Source organism: Pectinophora gossypiella, chromosome 13 (genome assembly GCF_024362695.1).
Source record: "Pectinophora gossypiella chromosome 13, ilPecGoss1.1, whole genome shotgun sequence".
Classification (NCBI taxonomy): Eukaryota; Metazoa; Arthropoda; class Insecta; order Lepidoptera; family Gelechiidae; genus Pectinophora; species Pectinophora gossypiella.
The window spans coordinates 6,715,010-6,738,246 of record NC_065416.1 but is presented as its reverse complement, the minus strand read 5'-3'; the positions used below and the strand labels follow the sequence as shown (position 1 = coordinate 6,738,246).

General features: G+C 38.3%; 2 protein-coding genes across 5 annotated transcripts in view; one reads left to right on the top strand and one right to left on the bottom strand.

Moving 5' to 3' along the window:
• The window catches only part of LOC126372244 (calcium-binding protein E63-1), a 48,566-nt gene extending 38,241 nt beyond the window's left edge, over nt 1-10,325 (bottom strand). For 2 of the 3 annotated variants that reach the window (XM_050017924.1, XM_050017925.1), the window contains exons 1-2: nt 10,305-10,325; nt 9,037-9,324 (exon numbers count right to left, since the gene is read on the bottom strand). In XM_050017924.1, the coding sequence (XP_049873881.1) occupies nt 9,037-9,324; nt 10,305-10,310 (294 nt within the window). In that variant the 5' untranslated portion in view covers nt 10,311-10,325. Of the gene's footprint in view, nt 1-8,268; nt 8,503-9,036; nt 9,325-10,304 lie in introns of those variants that run through there. The other variant, XM_050017927.1, reaches the window with a different exon arrangement.
• An 80-nt stretch (nt 10,326-10,405) lies between these two features.
• Nucleotides 10,406-22,786, top strand: LOC126372249 (kallikrein-8-like). Of its 2 annotated transcripts, none has more exons than XM_050017940.1 (5): nt 10,406-10,532; nt 14,110-14,320; nt 18,116-18,219; nt 21,489-21,673; nt 22,345-22,786. In XM_050017940.1, the coding sequence occupies exons 1-5, from the start codon at nt 10,430-10,432 to the stop codon at nt 22,501-22,503; spliced, it is 762 nt and encodes a 253-aa protein (XP_049873897.1). In that variant the 5' UTR covers nt 10,406-10,429; the 3' UTR covers nt 22,504-22,786. The 2 variants fall into 2 exon arrangements, with proteins under 2 accessions (XP_049873897.1, XP_049873898.1); XM_050017941.1 differs by lacking the exon at nt 10,406-10,532 and adding an exon at nt 11,077-11,164.
• Nucleotides 22,787-23,237: the final 451 nt, after the last annotated feature.

The window sequence follows — 23,237 nt, the reverse complement described above, 5'->3', positions numbered from 1 at the left end:
GTGATAATCTCCGCTAACTTCACAAGTGTAGGTCAGTAACACACGCCAGAAATACACATGTGTTACATATTGTAATTGTTTTATTAAATATTACTTATGTATCATATGACTGCGTAGATAAACATACCGACCAAATATCTTCCCACAAAATGAACTACATACTCGTACGTGTTTTGAAAAATACTTCCTCCGCTACGTGATGGGATAAAGTCTCCGATCAATGTGGCATTAGACGGTTACGAACCATATCGCTTTGTGATTATCTAAGTACGACACTGTACCAAATCACTGTCCAATTTCTGACCTAATCTCCTCAGTACACAAACTTGGAGTGGGCATAAAATATTCTTTTAATCGGCGCTGATTTTGGATGGAGTTCAACAAAACGTTCCTGATATTTACGCAGATATATCGTGAACTAATAAACATTGCGAAAAAATATCAAAGTGAATAACCTCGCAAATACCATTATTCAAAGGGCACTAAAGAAACTGTTTGTAATAGGTACATATTATTTACTAAGTAAATATGAAAATCATAAACATGAATTAGTATTGCGCATAAATTTGCTATTCAATCAAAAATTTTGCCTCCAACACATAAATGGCTACGGATTGCAATAGCATGACAAAGTAGCATTCAGATTGATTTACAAACATAATTTTATACAATATGAACACCTTCGTCGTTAAATCACGCGACAAAAGGAACTTTTAGGAAGGAAGTTGAATAAGTAGTTTCATCATATCAACTTCGCCTTCCCACATATTGTGAAAACATTAAGTTAATTATGTGTACGATAAGCCAAAACAGTTGTGATACAGCCACACTGCTAGCATAGGGAAAAAACTGTTGATTCATCATCATTCAGCACGCTGACATATATGTATACAAACCACGAAAACATTAAATTATGTGATGAATTCGCGCCCAGCGGGGCGTAGAATTATACAATATAGGTACAAACTGTATAGGTACAAAATAAACGGCAGAAAGTATCAGAATTCAAATTTTATAAGAAACAAGAAAGTGAAAGGTAAAAAAGCGACTTCCCATCTAAATTCTTAACCGTTCTTTAATATCTACCTACTAAGATAACCGAATGAGCGAATCTTCTTGATTTTCAAGGAAGTAAGTATAGGAAAATTATTTGTATGAAGCATTGACTTTTGAATTTGACTACTTTTACGTAATAACTCAGTCTAAACTGTAAATCTTAATAGCGTGACGATACCTAAACATAAATGTAAACCTACTTCTCAACCTTAATATTATTCATCAACTTACAAATCCACCTTTTAAAGTCTCGTCTATCGTGTGGATTAAGAGGTGGATTACCAACCTCAGCAACCCTTGTGTCAGGGTTATAATGAAGCCACCAAAGGCCCCTGACAGGGCTCATGTAACGACTACCTACTTACATCAGTAAGTAGTAACCGGGACCAACGGCTTACCGTGCCTACTGAAGCACGAATCATCTGAACTTCGGACAATCAGGTGATCAGCCTGTAATGTCCTAACCAAACTAAGGATCACAAGGTGATTTGTGTGATATGTCCCCAGTGGGATTCGAACCCGGGACCTCCGGATTGTGAGCCCAGTGCTCCACTGAACCACAAAGGCCGTTAAACCTTTTAAAGTGAAAGATCGAGTCTCCTAGAAAAGCTTTCGACATAAATCACCAACATATCTCGTTCTTTTATGAAACTGATAACTGATACAAGCAGTATAGAAGACATCGACAGGAGTTCAGCTTGATTAAACTCGTCTGCGAAAGATGAGGAACGTAGAATGTTGCCTCTAAGTGGGGGACTTGATTTACTAATATACATGTTCAGAAGTCAGTTTGTCAAAACCAATTTAATTTGTTAAGCCACGCTATCTAGTTATGCTAGTTATACTTGTTACACACGTTGAATAGTTAAGGTTAGTGCCAGAAATGTTATCAGCAAAGGGTTAATGCAAGTTTTTTTTCCAACGACATGTATACCTGCCTAACTCATAGAGCAACACGGACCTCCGCGGCCTAACTCTATAGGCGTGCGTGAGTCGTTATATGTACTTACATGTGTAGTGTATTATGCACACACATCACAACATTTTTTTTGATGTACCATTGACAGAAAAATATAACCGTAATTGTTTGTGTATGTGTATAAGATTATATAATAAATTACCATCTGACATAAAACAATTACCTTTAACTCAATTTAAGATAAAATTGTATAAATGGCTCAACGAAAAAAATTATTATAAAATTGAAGAATTTATGAGATAAAACTGTTTAAGATTACCCGTCGCACTACCAATATTGCATGCCTATTTTTATAAGCAAAACATGGTGTACTTATTTACACTTTTTACCATGTTAAAATACCATGTTTTATGCAAATAAATGATTATGATTATGAACACCTATAACATAAGCTCACGATTATATCGCAACGGAAAAATACTATATAAAAAATATGTATAACTAGAATTTTTATTAGTAACTGAATATGCCTAAATAGAAAGTCTGAATTCTGTCAACAACAATTAACACTTTAATTTAGCGTTTCCTTACAATATGTTTTTACACCTATTGATTGATTCGCACTCGTACCACGGACACGTAGCTACCTACATCATGTTTATAGTTATTCAAGTGGGCACCCTCAGGCCTGTTGTCTTAAACGTTGTACCGGGTGAGAGCTTTCAGCGCTCCCCATTTGTCCGGCCAAGTAGTTAATGCCATCTGCGGCAAATCACGTCAAAACAAATAAAAAAATCAAGTGGATACTAATTCAATATGGTTAAGGATAAGGACAGAAGACAACTTGCTGTGGGTGCTTGTGTGGTACCACACTCGGTAATAGAGACTTAAAATGGATATCGATAACCGTATGGTAACAACAGTTACCAGCGCCCATATATTATTTAAATGATGGTGGGAGTGCAGGTAATACCTAATTGAATTCATTGTATCGATGAAGGAGGGCGACATTGGCAATGCCAGTGTCGATCGATGGCGGTCAACGGGGGTTGACCAACCTTGCAACCCTCTGACCCTGGTATTATATCTCGCAGTATGTTTAACGTCATGCTTTTTCTTCGACGCTTCGACATAATACTCTCACCCGATACTTAGTGCTTAGGTAATGGGAAGGTAAATATACTTAAGTAGCCAGAATTTACCGACCCCTCGCCTATTAACTCTTACCAAATCACTATTACGTAGTTACTTGAAACAGTTCATAGTAAAAAGGTCGTGAACTCAATGGAAAATTGAAAGAGTCACGCTGAATTTAAATAACAGATAACTGTATTTCGTAGAATTTGACTGATGAACCGCATTGTGCAATAATTCAATTGAAACGCGACATAATAATTAATCCTTTTTTACGCGGGGAACATGTTCTCGGTTTTGGTAATCTGCGCAGTTTCACAATCGAAATGAATTGTAAAGTTGGTAGTTTTCAATTATGTAATTATTAATTTTATTGATTGAGATTTTAAAGCTGTTTGTTGCAAATAATTTGTCTACTTAATTTTATTTTTGTTGGGTTATATTTTTGTTAAGTAAACTTGTTGTAAAAAGTTCACAAATACGTGCCTTCAATAACGTAAATAGTTTTATATTGTAAGTACTTAAATATAATTTCTTAAAATACTTAAATTGGAAACTAAATAGTTTGTTATTTATAATTTCGTACTAAAACATTATTATTATTTTTGTCTTACTCTTCTTTGGCATGTCTTTTGTATTTGTAATTTCAATGTTAAGAAATGCATATGTATTTTTATAAAATATAAGAAGGTACTGGGTCGAACGATTCATCCATAGTGTGCAACATTATAACTACAGGTGACGAGCCACCAACCTATCGCTAACTACACAAGCATTTTATAGAATAACAACACACAAAATATTCAAACAGGTACCTACTTAGGGCATTTTGGCTACAAGACTAGAAAGAGAAAATAATATCGAAATAAATTCTGACTCGGACGGGGGGTCAACCCGCGGCTCTTGTCAAGCCGGGACGAGCGTGTTAACCATTACACCACCGGGTCCTCCTCCTGTCCCTTCGAAATGTCCTTTCGATCTATAATATTTATGTATCGTCATTATCCCAAAAAAAAAAACGATTTTATTTTCTCTTCGTGATTTTCCTAAGTACGGACGAGTGCTATATAAAAAACAAAAATAATACAAAACTACAAGTTAATTTTCTGACCATTATTTACATTGACCACCTATTATATAAACCGGGAGTCAGTTTATGTTCAAACGAGTTTGTCATACTTTCATAAAGGTTCCCTGCAGTCCAGACCACATACATAAACTCACGCCTTTAACTCCTACTGGGGTGGGCAGAGCCACAAGTGATCAAAGACAAGTATCTGTGATTGATGACAAAGAATTCCATAAAAAAATAGGTGACTTCATAATCTAATACGAAAGTTTAAAGTGAACACGTCCAACCTATAAATAACAACGTTAGAATTCGCTTCATTACAATACTTAGCTGTTAAAATTCAAAACTCGTCCGCGGTCAGAACTTTCATCCTACCTATTAAAGTGATGTTAGATAAAGCCAGGTTTCTTCCCTCGACGAAACTAAACATTGACTTAAACAAACTTGTTACAAAGTGTGTAAAAACATATAACACTACTTTGTGCTTCGTCGCAGTCGGGTAAAAATAGTACTTATAGAAATTGTTAAAGAGTGCTCCGGTTACGAAGTTTGATTACGTTATTTTCTTGACTGATTGGATGCCATGTTTCAATTGCCTAAAATAACATTTTGACTCGTGAACATTAGGTATACTATCATACATAGTAAGTAGATTCTTACTGTCTAATATAATAAAATAACTATTGAAAATCATTCATTTTTATGACGTAGCGTTATCGTGAAATCTTGAAAGCGCCTTCTTGAAAAATTGCATTCTGATTATTTCTGATGTGTTTTTTTTTATTAATAAAACCTCGCATCAGACACGCTTATTTCAATCCAGGTGAAAATGAACTCTCAGTTTTTAAGTAAGTACCTAGAATGAAAGTAGCGTATTTGTTTCGAAAATTTGTAGAAAAAATCAATTCAGAATTTGATTTTTCAAAAAGGCGCTTGCGAGGTTTCCATTATAAGTTTCCGTTTAGGGCTGCTAATGGAAGCCGTCTCTGAACAAAATTAGAAAAGTACTTTAAGTATATTTTATATTTGAAATATTTATTTGCGCAACCCAAGATGTTTCTGATTTTAAATGATATAAAAAGCTACCCCTATACAAAAGAAAATATCTTCAAAATCGGACAGCCCTGGCAAGTTAGAAGTCCCTTTCTTGACTGTTTCCTTTCCTTGAACCCTGCATTGACACCACTACATACGGATATATGACTTTCAGTAAGTAGTTGTTTTAATATATGAGTACCTAGTATATGAGTGACTTGTAGTAACAGATAACTGAGAACTTTACGTAATAAGTACTTTGAATACCATTCGGTCTAGTCCTACCCCGACGACCCGATTACCCTAGCCATAGAGGCAGCCAATCAGCTCGCGACACCAAACACTTCAGGACCCCGATACCGACCCCGCCGGCGTGGTCGACGATTTCCCTCATTCAGCGCTTATCGCTATCGACCCACTAGGGTCGATTAATTCTTTCAAATATTTTTCCTCTCAGACGACGCCCTGAGCCGAGGTTCGCGCCCAACTGGGCACCCTCAGGCCTGTTGTCTTAAACGTTGTACCGGGTGAGAGCCTTCAGCGCTCCCCATTTGTCCGGCCAAGTAGTTAATGCCATCTGCGGCAAATCTACAATAAGTCACGTCAAAAAAAAAAAAAAAAAAAAGGTCTAGTCCTAGTCTTATCATTAAAACTTTTAAAAAGCTTAATACCTGTTACAGACTTCCGAACGAGTTTATTAGTAGGTACCTATTGACCCCTATTCCTGCAAACACCTTCTAATTTTATTTTAAGTTATACCCGTCAATTTCTTATAAGCCGAAATGGAAAGGGACGGATAATTGACAACTGTTAATGTTAAAATGATTGAATAACTCATAGGCATCTCGCTGGTTTGTGCTTATTGGCCAATATATACATTTTTTTTAATTCCTGCCTTAAATCGACGTGCGTTCCATAACTTTTATGCCTGTCGATTACCCGTCCCTTTCCTTTTCTGCGGATAAGAAAACGACAGGTGTCACTTAAAATAAAATTAGATGGTACCTACAGGAATCAGCATCATTGTCTAAAACAAAAAAGAATCGACATGACAACACGAGTCATTGCTAAGTAAATTCTATTCTCATCTACTGGTGCTTCCATGTAATTATATCAATGATTGGACTCCGTATTAGTTAATTATCTATCCTACAGTTCTGCAAAGTGATACAAAATTGAAGTGAAAAAGAAGCTTATTTCATAATTCATTTGTTCGCCTTAAAAATGGTAGATACTTACAGTTTGCAGATGGTCAGCATTTAGCATTAGGTCAACATTTTTAGTTATGAAAATTATAACATGCAAATAATAATTGCCTGGCAGAAATTGCTGTTTAGCAATAAGGCCGCCTATTGTGCTTATGTTTTATTCGTATGTTTATGTCCTTTGTATATGTTGTTGTGCAATAAAGTATTATTGATTGATTGATTGATTAATAATGACAAGGAGTTCATATGAACAGAGACGGGTAATAATAAATCGTTAATCCTATTAATTTTGTAAGCTTTTTGTTCATGAGTTTATGAAGATTTTACTTGCTACTTGATCGGACAAGAGCTTTTAACCCGTAATGTACGATTCTTTCTTTCTTTCTTTCTAATGTTCATTTACACTAACTAAAAACAAAGAAAACTGAAATTAATGATTTAAAGGATTTTACAATATGATAAACTACCTATTTGGGCGAAGTTCAGATTCAGCCTATCCATTGTCCATCATATCCATTATCCATCTTAGGACAAAATATCTTGTTGTCTTGATAGCCTGTGGCTCTACTTATTATGTATATTAAGGTCTTCTTCTCTTCTTATCGTATGAGATGTAAGGCGGAATACCTCATCAACCCTGGTATCAGGTTTATTATTGAGCCGCCAAAAGCCTGACATGGCTCATGTAACGATTACATTCTTACATCTGTAAGTAGTAACCGGGACCAACGGCTTAACGTGCCTTCCGAAGCACGGATCATCTTACTTTTGACAATCACGTGATCAGCCTGTAATTTCCTAACCAAACTAGGGATCACAAAGTGATTTTTGTGATATGTCCCCACCGGAATTCGAACCCGGGGCCTCCGGATCGTGAGCCCAACGCTCAACCACTGGACCATGGAGGCCGTTATATTAAGGTGATTTATGTACGTGTATTAAAAAACTACATTCACAAAAATTTAAACTGTTCCCAGTTCCAATTTCAGTATGCTACAATGTTTATCACAAAGTGATTTTTGTGATATGTCCCCACCGGAATTCGAACCCGGGGCCTCCGGATCGTGAGCCCAACGCTCAACCACTGGACCATGGAGGCCGTTATATTAAGGTGATTTATGTACGTGTATTAAAAAACTACATTCACAAAAATTTAAACTGTTCCCAGTTCCAATTTCAGTATGCTACAATGTTTATCACTGTGTAGGTACTTATGTGAAAATTGGCAAGCCGGTGTGTTAATCACAATGTGGTGTGTTAATGTCATTGTTCAAGGTGTCGCCATCGATTTGTACTGCGCCTCACAAAGTAAAAGGAAACAAACTTGGTCTAATATTTGAAAACATTCGCTTTCGTGCCATGTTTACCTTTCAAAGTCTAGAAACTAGACGGTGAAAAGAAAATTTATTTATCGGCAAAGTGTTCAACTGTACGAGAATATAACTGCGGATTTTTCAATGGAAACCTAACCTTAACAAAGTATAAACATTGATTAATTTACTGTTAAGGTGACGAACCCTGTGGTGGATAGTCTTTTTGTTGTGTATATTCTAATAAATGAATTTCTAGGTATCCAAGTGAAACATATACCTACTTACATATATACATTAAAGATCAACCTTTTATTTCACGTTAAATGATGAAAAGGTCAAAATGCACACCTACAGAAGTTCACTAAATTGAAATGAAGACATTTGGAGTTAACGGTCAATAAAATGAAACAACCTTAAATACAATTAAACACCTAAATGCCTTCAAAGTTAACGCTTTATGCTTTTGCTGCCGGCATTATGAACACAGATATTTTTAATGTAAATAAAAATTGTTTTATTATGAATACTCACGAAATATGTCCAGTCCCGATTAAAGTCACTAAATTTCAACAATTGTTCTAATTCGAAGAATGCCAGACACTAAACGAAATCTAGTTGTGGTATGTAAACATGCCACATAGGAGCACGTGGTATCTCCAGCGGATGATAAATAAAAACAAACAATGCTAAGTAAATAAGTTACACTCGCGATAGGACGCGGCTGTTACGGCCGGCAAGAGGATACCCACTGGCGTCGTGTTTATGTACCCGCTGTCGGCTCAGAAGTACAACGCCGCAGGTGGATTGAAAGAACGAGGTGTTAGGCTTGGAAATGTAAGAAAGTACCTATGTATTATGCGGGGGTCCGATATCCGAGTGGAGAGCCGCTGGCGGGCCGCGGACGCGTGTCGAGAGTGAACACAGGAGGGCGCGCGTTGCCGAGGCCGTGGTAGTCCGCGTGCTGAGTCCGCGCGAGTGCGGTGTCGCCGGCTCCGACGTCGCACCGACGGCTTAATGCGCGGATATTTCGGTAGATCACAGCCATCGGACAAATCACGGCCGTGCGACCCGGCGTGAACGAGCATTCTAATAATAAACCTTGTTTATATTTTTTTATTCCCTCCATGACTTTTATTGTAGATACCTACTGCTGACGTTTGTTACCGCGGAGGAGGCGGTCCGACCTCCAGGGCCACGTGCGTCTAGAAATATCTGTGTGGTGATTTGTCACCGATGGCAAAGAGTGTTGGGATGGGATAGTTTGTGGCGGGAAAGTAGGTATGTAGTGGCAGTACGTACGGTGATGGTGTCGGAGATGGCGCTGCAGAAAGCGCCGAAGCCGGAGTGCGCGGGAGGCGTGGCGGGCGGCGAGGTCGCGGGCGTCGCGGGTGTCGCGGACGTCGGCGGCGCGCTGCCGGCCGGTGCCGGGTCCATGGCGGAGTGGCCCGCGGGCCGACGCTGGCTGCACTGCCGCGCGGCTCGCTCGCGCCCTCGCGTTACATAAACCGACGCCCGACCCGCTGCCCGCTGCCGCTTCCCGCTGCCCGCTGCCACCTGTCTGTTGTCGCTGCGTCTTGGCACCGCATGCTGCCCACAACAATAACACTAAATAATTATAGACACCGGGTATTTCGGGCGCACTCGACGCTACGTACATACGACTGAGACTAATTTGTAGCACTTTGTCTTAACATAGCGTTTGATTTATATGTTATAATCGCTCTTTTGATGCTGTGGATGCTTTAAATTGTTAGCGAATTACTTTTATCCACTTAGCATATTTGCTTGACCTTTATATGTGTTATGGTTAGGAGAAAATGTTTTTTATAGATAATTATACTTACTAGGCACAATCGATTCTAGAGTATGTAGGTAGGTATAAGAACGAGATTAGCATTCGTCATATCAATATAAAATAAAGCCCAAGAGATTCAAAACAACAGTGAGTGAACTGTTTATCAGATAAATAAATTTCTGTATTATCTCTACCGTGAAAGGGATTTCCTACTTATCATAGATAAGTAAGCAGATAGTAAGTATTGTGTGACAAAATAAAACAATATTTTTATATATTATCCATCTGACGAAATTTGGGATTTATCGCCAAATCCCTTGAAGAGTAGAAATAATAAATATCACTTTTGCTTGTAAACTCCAAACTCTATATTTTCTTCTTTTTTTTGTGCCCAATGTTTAGATCAAGAAAATGTCGCATGCACCATTCGCTTTACTGTTTCTTAATCATAATCATCATCAAAACGAATGGGAGTTGAACTCACCATACCTTTCGTAACTCCACATCACTTCGACTTTACACCCACGCTCTATGAAGGATCAAGAGCAAAGTAAGAGTTTAAGCAGGAATACAATTTGATTTATTATATTATTTCGGCGAAAGCTGTTTATGGCAGATTCTGCTTTAGGCCGATTCTTAAATAGCAGATTCGAAGAAAAAGGGCCTATTACGCCGAATTACTCGATACCTACTGCGACTAAACCAATTCAATCTATGAACCCAAAACAAACATAAAGCCGTAACTTATTAACGTTCACAAGTAAGTACTTACCTTCATATTTAAACAGTTGTAATTCAGTATTTCGTCACGATTTTGAACAATACTTATGGGCATTAAAAGAAGAACATTTCACGTTATCTAGTTAGTAAGTAGTTGGCTGATAATATAGTGTAAAAATGTCTATAAAGATATTGTTATGGGTAGTTGTGTTAAAAGTGTGTTTTTCTGTAGAGTGTGGGAGGGTGAAACGTGTAGTAGGAGGAGTGGAAGTCGAATGTGGTACAAACAAATTATATTTTTTATGCTTTTATTGAAATGAGGAGATCCGCAGGAGAACTAAAGTCACCGACATAGCTCGGAGAATTGCAAAGCTGAAGTGGCAGTGGGCAGGACACATAGCGAGGAGAACCGATGGCCGATGGGGCGGAAAGGTTCTAGAATGGCGACCACGTGTCGGACGACGCTCAGTGGGTAGGCCCGCTACAAGGTGGACCGACGATCTGGTGAAGGTCGCGGGAAGCCGCTGGATGCGGGCAGCGCAGGACCGATCGTCGTGGAGATCCTTGGGGGAGGCCTATGCCCAACAGTGGGCGTCATACGGCTGATGATGATGCTTTTATTGATAATTTTCCATGCTTTACAATACCTATACTTACTACTGCTAATGTCATGTTGTATGATTCTCCTTAATCTTGGAATCTTCAAAGCTGGAATGGATGGGCGTTTACTGTAACCGTGTTGGAACACTAAAGTGAATCTTAAACCCCATCATCAAGTGTGATTATGATCAAATCAAACGTGAACCTACATAAATATAGACAGCCTATATAGCATCCACTGCTGAGCACAGGCCTCCCCTCAACCAACCGGAGGGGGTATGGAGCGTACTCCATCACGCTGCTCCACTGCGGGTTCGTGGAGGTGTTTTTACTTAATAGCCTGGTCCAACTACTTAAAGTGCCCTCTGAAGCACGGAATCATCTTACTTTTTCGGACAATCCGATGATTCAAGCCACACCGCAGACTCCATGGTCTAGTAGTTAGAGCGTTAAGAGATCTTAATCTCCGGGTTCAATTCCCGACGAGGACATTGTCGAAATCACTTTGAGAGACTGTCCTTTTGTTTGGTAAGGACATTGCGGGCTTGAAACGTGAACCTATTTGTAAATAAAATAAAAATACGTGAATGTATATTGCCAACGTTTTATATCCTTTTAATATATGGCTCATAGTATGTAGATTATTCTGTGTGATTTGTATAGTAAATAAGAAAGAAAAAACTTAGAATGAACCACACTAATTGTACGTTGTTCGGGCAGACCCGTTAAAGGGGTCTTGACGGGCTGTTAGTAACATAGTACCTAACGTAACTTAGTAACCTAATCTTGTACAGTGCATCGTGCTATTATACCAATGCCAAAAGTTATGCAACTAGTTTCCGTAGGTACAATTCGTGACCTCTACACGCGCCAGACAAAAGAGAATCCTATTCAGAGGGTTTTTACTCGTGTAAAACTTATATTATTGTATCCTACAGAACAATTTTCAATTCAAATCATGTTCGTATCGTATTGCCTACATTATTTCCCAAAATTCACATGTACAAATCTGAATAAAATAAATGGCATTGTTTCGGCATTACGCGGTGAATGCTGAAAAAACAAGAAATGGGTTTTTTACTGTTGTGCGTGGGTCGCTTTGTGCCTTTAACAATTACATTAAAAATAAAATAGAAAGTATCGGTTACAATAGAATTATTTGTAAATACTTAAGTAAGTATATTATAAGAACAGGGGTAAGACAGGGGATTAAGTGCCTGCAACCATAACTTCAGTGTTACGAATACTTACTACTTACCTACATATATAAGAAAGTTGTAACTTAGCATGGTGTATAGTACACTCCCATACACTCCTGGCTAGTTATGTTTAAATCACATGTAGGTATCTAATAGGGGCGAGCCTATTGCTACTAACCGGGCACAAATACTGGAAACCACGTAATAAGTACTTATAATTTATCTATGGTCCAAAATCTTTAAAGTCGAATTCAGTTGTTTTGACTTGAGAGTCCTGGGAAACTACGATGTAAGTTTTCTGATGTAAAGTTCTCCGAACAGGGTTGTCGCTAGTTATTGCGGATTTTTCACTTTTTTTTCTCTCTCTCTCTATTTAAGAGCTGCGCTCTTGTCGGTGGAGTAATCGCCATTCCTGTCTTCTTCCCGCCAAAACCTTCACCTCCCGATACGACACGACCTGCACCTTCTCTTTTATTTGTTTCATAAATGTTATCCTAGGTCTACCCCTTCCTCTCTTCGAATGAATCGTGTCGTATCAAGTGGCCAATCATATTTCCTCTCCGGTTCTCTATAGTCTTCAATATGGTACACTACTAATGGTATGGTATACTTTTTTTTAATGTTATCAATATGATATACTTACGAAAATGCTCGGGAATCGAACCCATACAATGTTAGGATATAAGGCACGGTGGCATGATGTGCTCACATGCCGCTTTACGTGCGAGGGTCTTTTCCAATAAGATTGGCTATATAAGCCACATGCGAGCACATGAGTTGAAGCAGTCGCATGGTGAATACCACGCCAATCCCCCCCTTATTCACACCACACCATCGCGTTTTCTAATCGACTTTATTACATACTAGGTTATTACACTCTATCGCAAAAAACACGATATATAAAACTTTTCGAGAAAGACAGTTAATAGTCTCAAAAGTGCTTTTCTCAATTCCATTCCATCGCAGACCGTTCTTATATTAATGTGACTGAAAGTCAATTAGGCCGCCCATTTATTTTAAAATAGTGAACTCTATTCAATTAAACGTCTGCCTGGCTTTTCTTAAGGAATGTGTGATAACTTGATAAATCACAACATCAAAGTAAATAAGCAAAAAGTTATCGAAAGGCAAAATACAGCAGCTTTTAGTTCATCATCATCAATTTAAGAGCCACGCTCTTGTCGGTGTAGCATTTTCCATTCCAGTCTATCAAAGGCCAATTCCTTGACTTCTCTATAAGACTGGACGTTAACCATTTCTCTAATCTGTTCCAACTTTTAGTTAGCCTAGATAAAATATCGTATATTATTAATAAGTTTACCTAAGTTGTAGGTACCTAAGTTCATCATGTAAGACAGGTTGTCATTACCTGTGATGTCTTTAGCGATCATGCTCAAAGTGATAAAAAGCATGGTACATGTCGAGTTTATTTATGTTTATATACAGGGTGTTAGTGACATCGTAACGAATACTCAGAGGGATGATTCAGACCATGATTCTGAGTTAATATCAAGTGGAATTGTCCGTCGCAAAATTCATGTAATTTTTTTAGATTTTTTATATTATTTTCAATTCTATACTTTTGCGATGGAAAATTCCACTTGATATTAACTCAGAATAATCAGCTGAATAATCCCTCTTAGTATTCGTTACATTGTCACTTACACCCCATACAGGTACATACAGTAGCCATACAAGTAGGTATGGGTGTTAGTGACACTGTAACGAATACTGAAGGGGGTGATTCAGACAATGATTCTGAGTCGATATCAAGTGGAATTTCCTGTCGGAGAATTCATGAAAATTTTAGAGCTTATTTAAATTATTTTCCGTTCCATACTTTTGCGACGGAAAATTCCACTTGATATCAACTCAGAATCATGGCCTGAATCATCCCTCAAAGTTTTCGTTACGATGTCACTAACACCCTGTATACCAATCTAAGTGAAAATGAAAATTATAGCTACGAATTTCTACAATTCTTAGAATCCTATACAGCGCAGTACCTAGGTTTCGAGTAGACTCCCATTAACGACGTTTTATTTGACCCTGTAACAGGCACACAACCGCGCGTGGCGTCTCTGCGGAACAGTACATCTCTACAGCACCTATGCGGCGCTACGGTGCTTACCGCAGAACTTGCGTTAACCGCGGCTCATTGCGTCCACTTCAACCATGACCAGTACTTGTTGCAATTGAACAACCACTGCGAAGGGCCGCCCCCCAGAGCTCACATCTTGGAGATTATACCACATGCATCATATGACAAGTATGTACCCGGAGTCACAGAAATTCGCAGAATACATCGTCAAAATACCAGGGATTATTGCTCCGCCAATTTGATGGATTATACTTGCGCAGTTCATCGTAATGCACTTCTTCTTATCGTGTGGGTTGTGAGGTGGACTACCAACCTCATCAACCCTGGTGTCAGGGTTATTATTGAGCCGCCAAAGGCCCCTGACATGGCTCATGTAATGACTACATACTTACATCAGTAAGTAGTAACCGGGACCAACAGCTTAACGTGCCTTCCAAAGCACGGATCATCTTACTGTCGGACAATCAGGTGATCAGCCTGTAATGTCCTAACCAAACTAGGGATCACAAAGTGATTTTGGTGTTATGTCCACACCGGGATTGGAACCCGGGGCCTCCGGATCGTGAGACCAACGCTCAACCACTGGACCACAGAGGCCGTGGCCACTTCAGAACTTTAACGTCAAGGGCTGCGAGTTGTCGTGTAATAACTTAGCGGACCCTGCCCATACAGATATGGATTACAGGTGCGAATCAAATCTATCTACTCGAAGTACTTCTATAATGCCGTTTCTATTCTAAATAATGATAGTTTCGACTTTCATATTGATTGGTGATTAATTTCAATACCGCTCTATCATAACATAACCATAACTCGTTGCTAATGACTATTATACTTATTATCAATTAAAAGTGTAAAATAATACCTAATGGAAAATTAATCTTATAATAGACTAAGAAAAGGAAAGAGGCTTTTGTCCTGGTCTCAGTCTGCGCTCTTGTCGGTGGAGTAATCGCCAATCCTCTCTTCCATTATAATATATTATACTTTTGAATAGTTATGTTGGGGTACATAACTATGCAAAAGTACCGACAAGAGCGCAGCTCTTAAGTAGAGAGAGAGAATGGCAGAGGCATATATAAAAATAATTCGTCCCTGACGTCGCTAACTGACGTATCTGAATTTTTTGGCGAATCTGATTTCCACCTTTTGCTACTGTCAATAAGACACAAATTGTTTTAGCAAAAAAATGCAGATACGTCAGTTTGGAAAGACGGCCAGGAATTGTTGTTAGATATTTGGATCAGATACGTATAGCATTATGTTGCTTGAGTTTACTTAATTTTATTTTATTAGGGACGAAAAACTTGTATAGCTGTTTCAGCTTATTACAATAAGGTTTTAAAACTAGTTTAGGTATATGTACTGATAACATCATCCACAGATTACATACGAACAGTAGGTAGGTTGCCACAAAGCCACCGCTACAAAAGTACAGCAGGAACCGTGTGAGTTGACAACATCACGAATATGCGCTAAACGCATTCTGTGCACTCATGAGCAATATCATGTACCCACTTTAGAACCCTGTCGCACTATCATATTTGACATTTAATGAGACTTACGGTTTAATTTGTCAAAAAAATTAATGTGGCATGGTATCAAAGTGTATACATATTAGTACTCGTGACCGTACACGCCTTCCAAATCCCGATTTAGACAAATCAAATATATCAATGTCCTTAAAAAGCTACTACTAATACTTTGATCAGATTTATAATGGGTGGAAGGTGTATTGTGCCTGGGTGTAATAACAAGGGTCGATGACCCTTGATTTACACCCAAAATCAAAAAGAAAAAAAGTTGATCTTTGTTATCTATGAAATTAGAAGGTTAAATTAAATGCTGGAAAATATCTACAGGGCCACCTATTTTTTTTTAGGAACGTAGCCTTGAAAGTCCCTCATTATCGAATTGCCTGCGTCATTATCAGACAAGTACTAAGGTAGGTAAATCGTAAAACTACTACACAACAAATTGAATTTCCAAGCAAAGTACCAAACTCCTTCAGGCGAGCTATTGGAGGAGCTTTACCGGGAAATCCTCTTAAACATGTTAGTTTCACCTAAGCCCTGAAATCACTCACTATTATTTACGACTGACCTTCGTCTGACAAAATGTCTAACTAAGGTTAGTCGTATTATATTAATGTTTTATACTAGATAAGTATACATGAATTTGTATGCGTATATACGTACGTAAACGGAAACACCCTGTAGACGTACCACTCGTCGCAATAAAACATTTCTATTTCTATTTCATTGCATGCATAGGCGTCCCCTCAATCATCCAGAGGAGGTATGGATACTCCACGACGCTGCTCCATGTATACTTTATAGGAATATTATTGAGCTAGAAAAGATATGAAATAAGTTACGTGTAGAATATCACACACAAAGACGTTATTGCGAAACCCTTTCAGAAGTCGGAACACATTTCCGTTTTATTAATTTTCCTTCCGGTTGTTATTGACTACGGTCAAGTAGTGACCGGGTGAGAGCCTTCAGCGCTCCCCATTTGTCCGGCCAAGTAGTTAATGCCATCTGCGGCAAATCTACAATAAGTCACGTCAAACAAAAAAAAAAAAAAAGGTCAAGTAGTGACCGTCGGAGGAAAGTCTACAATAAGTCACGGCAAAAAAAGAAAAAGTTTCTATTGAGCTTTATACTCGGTTTATTCTGCTCCTTTCTTGCGGAATACACAAATAACTGTTATTTCATTGATAAAAATCTTTCATTCAACAGAAAGGGTGATTCGCGTTGTTCCCCCAAGTTAATCGAAGTCTGGAGAACCAAACTAGTGACGTTTATCCACATTTAGGTCAAGGAACGGGTCAAGAAATTGAAAAATACCGTTATGTAATGCAGCGAGGTACCTAGATCTGTCTATAACAAAATATGTGCTATTTGTCTACTACTGCTGTAGGGTGAAACGAACTTGTAGCATAGCACTAGGGGCATAGCGCGATACGGATAGAGAGCGGCAGCTGCCCCAGTAAATAATTAAAAAGGAATCTCTGCTACTATCTTCGTACGGGGTGCGGGATCGCCTCCCGGTAAAACGCAGTGTTATCCCGTCTAATTTTCATTTTCTTCTGATTTTATTAAGTATTAAAAATATTTTTCCACATTTACTTAATTGTTTTTTTCTAAACCGACTGCGTCGTGTTTAAACGCGGTTGAGGTTAAGAATGGCCGCAAAATAGTTCAAGAGAATATGGATAAAGTTATACTAATGACACTGCAAAATAATGAAACCTCGTTATTTACACTTCGAGTAACTTTACGCAGGTAAAATCAAAAGCTAGTTGAACATGAACAACCAAACGTTCTCGTATGAAGTCATGTTACTTACATTTAATAAAAAATAACGACGTATTTACTTACTTAGATAGACACGCGCCAGTAATCCATATCGGGATAGGCTAGGCAAATAAATAATTACAAGTTTGTTGGAAGTGTAATTTCGTTGCCTATTTCAATGACAGAAATACCAATTTTGAATCTCTCTCTCTTTCTCTATTTAAGAGCTGCGCTCTTGTCGGTGGAGTAATCGCCATTCCTCTCTTCTTCCCGCCAAAACCTTCACGTCCCGATACGACACGGCCTGCACCTTCTCTTTTATTTGTTTCATAAATGTTATCCTCGGTCTACCCCTTCCTCTCTTCCCTTCAATTTATCCTTCAAAAATGAAATGGGTTCCTTCTGAAATGGTGTCAAATGAAAAAATGCTGGAAAGAGTTGAAGAAAAGAGAACCATATTGAAGACTATAGAGAACCGGAGAGGAAATATGATTGGCCACCTGATACGACACGATTCATTTCTAACAATTTTGAATACCTACGTTTATTTATTTATCTACAGTAAACGTTTTTTCAGCTTTAGTTCTCAATTCAGATTGTATTCTCAATCTACTAACCTATCTATCTATCGAATCCTAGCTTTAAAGTTGTACGGTTTCAGGGCATCACGGTCGCACGATCTGGCGCTACTGCGAATACAGCTCGAACGGGATGACATAACCTGGCTGGGCGACGTATTACCTCAATCCTCTTTCGGCGTTTCAGGTAACACATACGCATACATAAACTCACTCCCGTAGTCCTTATTGAGGTGGATTTGTCACAAGTAACCAAAGACAACTGACAGCCGCTGTAAGAAGACAGTAATTAAACAGAAACTTAGTGATTATCTACAAGAATTATGCATTGGATTAACTGTCTGGGAACTGATATTAGGCAGCCAAATTACTAAATTGTATAACAATAATTTGTTTTTTTTTTTAAAGAACGTCTAGGGCCCTGTTTCAAAGGTTGCCTTCTTCTCCCCGGCTGTATAGCCGTTATACGGATGAGACGTTACCCACTGAATAAAGATATTTTTGAATTTGAATTTGTAGATATGAAGATTACGAAGTCCTTAAATCGATTATAAATTATGATGAACCTAATGCTGACATTGGATCAGCCTATCGCCCATAATAATAGGGAGCGCTGGTTATTATTACTAAAACCCCACACAATATCTGAATGAACTGTATTACTTAGGATATTATATTAAATTACAAGAACCAAACATTGAGACGCGTTAGTTTGCTCGCGCTAGAGATGTGACTGACTATAAATGGTAGACTAGATATGTCCCATACAGTGGATCTGATCACCTTAATAAGTAAAGGTAAAGGCTTACGGTTAAAGTAAAGCGTTAGGGCTTAGGTAAAGCCTGCAAGCAATAGGGCTTAGGGTTAGGTTAGAAGATTTTCAGAAGACGTACTTAGTTACTTTTTTTATTATTGTTTTCTCTCTCTTATGTTATGTTATTGCCTGTGTGAAATGTGTATATGCCTGCAAAGGAAAAATTTAGTGAAACGTAATTTGCAACTATAACTGCAACTATTATCTATAACTGTACCTAAATTTTATGCACAATAAAAATCTCTATCTTTATCTAGAATTGTTGGTTATCTAACCTACGCTTACGATGTGGGTTTTTCATAACTATAGATTAATAAGCAGATCGATCGTAAGTCACTGACTTGGATTTAGATACGGATATAAAAGCTCTTGAAGATTAGTTATCTTAAAGCAATATCGAGACAAGGCAAAGGTTAAGTACTTCGATGCGAAGGTTTACAAATACAAGGAAAGCGAAGAAAATTCATAACAAATTGTAAAGACAACATATCCCTACTCTATTTACTCCCAACTACAACTAGATTTAAACTTTCATCTGTTTATCTAGCCTACTACGATCGTAGAGTAAGCAAATACCTACCAACGTAAAACACAAAGGTCATACACATATCGTCACTAAAGTCGCTAACTGACGTATCTGAAATTTTTGGCTAATCTGATTTGCACCTTTTGCTTTTCTCACTAAGGGTGCTACCAGACCAATCGATCGATCATCGATCGACAGCATCGATCGATGGTAGAATAGAATAGTCGACGTCGATCGATAGTTTCTACCAGACCAATCGATCGACCATCGATCGACTGCATCGATCGATGGTAGAATGGAATAGTCGACGTCGATCGATAGTTTCTACCAGACCGACGGATCGATTATTGTCATCGCCCGGCAATCGATCGATTGCTTAATCGAACAGTAGGTATCTGTCGATCAATTAAAGTTACCAGACCAGTCGATCAACTTCGATCGACGTTGATCGATGATCGATCGATTGGTCTGGTAGCACCCTAAGACACAAATTATATTAGCATTTTTTTGACTTTATTTTATTTATTTTTTTTAATTTTTAATTATTTGATTTTTTATATGGAAATAAATATTTTCTTTCTTTCAAACAATAGGCTAGTTTCCAACTAGTCAAATCAGTTACTTTTTACTAAACGTCAAAACACGAAATTACTATGGAATTTGTATGAAAAAGCACACTGTGACGTCATAGAAAAACGTGATAAAATGTCGGACTTATTATTACGTTTTTCTTATTTAAAATTCATAAATAAGTTAAATAGAAAAAAGAAAATGTTTTTCGTTAGTTTTAGATGAGTCTTTATTTAGTAAACAGAACATCATAATTTATCTTGAACCTAGTACACGACCCAATTGCAGATACGTCACTCTACAAAGTCAGCCACGATATAATACAAGTACCTACACACACACATATCCCAAAGGTAGTTATTTATTCCTCTTTCGTTTCGTCGCTATCGCGGTGAAAGGATTCACCAATTACGCGTGGGATGTTTACATTTGCACAGATCAAGCGCCTACCAACTAGTGACGTGCCGTTCCCGAGAATGTTCCCAGTTTGGGAACGTTCCCGGCAATAAAAAGGCGCAAAAGTTTTGTAAAAAAAACTTTATTACCTTTCTTTTAGGCAGATAAGAGTTGAGTGCAAGAAAGAACAATTTGAAAAACAAATGCAGCCAGTATTTATACAACGGGAACATTCCCGAGAACGGCACACACTGCTTCCAACACAATTACGCGGCGTGCCTTTATAATGAGGTAGTCACATCAGGGTACGTAGGTATATCCATTGTGGCACTGTAAATCCAACCATAACGAAAAAATATAATGTTGTACTACACAGTAGGTAATTCGCCGACACAACCGATTTGATCAGGCAAACACAACATATAGGCATAACTTGGCTACGAGGATGGGCAGACACGCAAATCAACAAAGTCAACTTACAGCCACACTGGTACCTATCGCCTATATATAAGAAAGTAGAGGCATAATTCCATCGTTACAACATTATTTTATTGCTGAAGTGGTAGCATCTGAACGCATTCTAGGCGTTATCTTTAAGCATCCAGTCCATCAGAAAAGCACCGCTCCAATTAACGGAATTATTTCTCACTTACTCTCACCCGCGACTCCGTCGGCAATGTCCGCATGGATTTCAATTATAGTCACACGACACGTTCTTTTCTACCCTTTACATCCCCTCGAGGAATGGTCAGAGATAAAAACCGTGATCCTAGTTTTTATCTCTGATACTAACCCCGATTCCTTCAGACACCTCCTAATTTTATTTTAAGTTATACCCATCATTTTGTTATCCGCCGACAAGGAAAAGGACGGATGATGGACAGCTGTTAATTTTAAAATGAATGAATGAATTAAATAGGTATCTCGCTGGTATGCAAACCGTTTGACGTGTGCTGTCAATTTAATTCTGTCGGGTTATCGGCAAATTAAAATTTTTAGAGGGTTGTTTTAAAATAAAATTAGATGGTGTGTACTGGAATACCAAACTATCTCCATACCAAATTTAATCTAAATCGGGTTAAGGTTACACCTAACAGACGACAAGTTACTACCGATTTTTTAATATTTTAGTATGGATTTTTGTTCCAAGGTCAATGTGCAATTTATGGCTACGGCACTCGAGATCCGCTGTCTTCCGAGACCTCAGAAGTCCTGATGGCTGGCGATGTGAAGATCGTCTCCTTGGACGAGTGTACGTCAGCCCTCGGACCAATAGCTCCCGCTTACGATGCCGGCATGGTGTGTGCTCTTGGAGAGGCGATGGATGCTTGTCAGGTATACCTACGCACTATATAGATATTATACGATCGTAGATAGGTAAATCCTTATTGGAGTTGATGGAGCCACAAACATCAAACAAGAACCTAGGTGGCCATCTACAGCCGGAAATCGTCCACTGCTGGACATAGGCCTCCGCCAAGGCTCTCCACAATGACCGATCCTCTGATTCTTCATAAGGTCATCGGTCCACCTTGTAGGGGGTTTGTCCACACCGCACTTTCCGCTCCACGGTCGAAAACCTTACAAACCTTACCTATGTGGTATCTAAAGATAAATAAAGGATGAACCACATAGTGTCATTACCATCTCATCGCCTACAAGTAATATATCATGTTATTATTAAACTTTGATTATAGAATCATTTATAGAAATGTTTTTTTTTATGTGCCGTTTTGCTTGTTTGAACATTGTCGTAGTCATGCCGTAGCTAAACCGTAGCAATGTCGTAACGGCGTCGTAACACAAAAACAGAAAGTAGGTAAAACCTCAACACTGGATTATTTTTAAAAACTGTCATTGAGCAATGATCATTAGATCAATAATTACTATATTCGCGCTAATCATTTTCGGCCAAGACAGAGATATCAATCATTCTTTTGCGTATTTTATTCTATTATTTCTGCCTCAATACGTGCATTATTTTGATATAACATCTTATATTTTAGGGTGATTCTGGAAGTCCACTGATATGCGAGTCGGCGATACAAGGCATCAGCAGCTACGGGCTCAGTTGCGGCGTGCGAGGCGTGCCGGGAGTCTACACTAGTATAGGGCCACATTTGACATGGATCCGTGACGTCATTCGCAAGTCCAACATAGTATAAAACTATTTAATAAGGGACTTTCCAGGCTACGTTCCCAAAAAATATACAGATGGCGCTGAGATAATTACCTATTTTCTTCAAAAATATAATCTAATGGCAGAGGCATTAAATGATGATTAAATGATCTGATGTGATTTTCTTCAACAAAACCCCAATTGCTTCCATTATCACTTCATTCCGGACAAAAATTGAGACTATATTTTTTTTACCTGGATTGCAAGTAGCATGTCTATTGGAGGCACAAAAACACTTCCGAGTGCGAAGCTTTCACTATTTACAACAAGTCGTGGCTGATTTTGCAAACTGAAGTATCTGCAATTTTTTGCAAAATAATTTGTGCCTTATTGACAATAGCAAAAGGACAGATCAGGGGTTCGATCAATGCAATTCATCTAAAAAAGCAATATTGCTATTTGACATTTGTGTGCATTGCGCACTTACTTTTATATGCGCAAATGTCAAATTGCAATATTGCTTTTTTAGATGAATTGCTTCGATGTGGCCTTTTTAAGCCCCCTGACCAGATTCGCCAAAATTCCGATACGTCACTTAGCGACATCAGCGAAGTGGTACGTAGCCGGCAGCAACACAGGAAAGGAGTACGGAGTACTAATATATATACACTTTGAAACCATGTCACATTAACTTTTTTGACAAATTATACCGTAAGTCTCGTTAAATGTTATGATAGTGCGACAGGGTTCTAAAGTGGGTACATGATATTGCTCATGACT

What these genes read in the sequence shown, in the direction of transcription:
- LOC126372249 (XM_050017940.1), top strand. Translation starts at nt 10,430, where the DNA reads ATGTCTATAAAGATATTGTTATGGGTAGTTGTGTTAAAAGTGTGTTTT. An exon ending in ATCCTCTTTCGGCGTTTCAG is followed by an intron (nt 18,220 to 21,488) that starts GTAACACATACG and finishes TTTTGTTCCAAG; the next exon opens with GTCAATGTGCAATTTATGGC. An exon ending in AGGCGATGGATGCTTGTCAG is followed by an intron (nt 21,674 to 22,344) that starts GTATACCTACGC and finishes CTTATATTTTAG; the next exon opens with GGTGATTCTGGAAGTCCACT.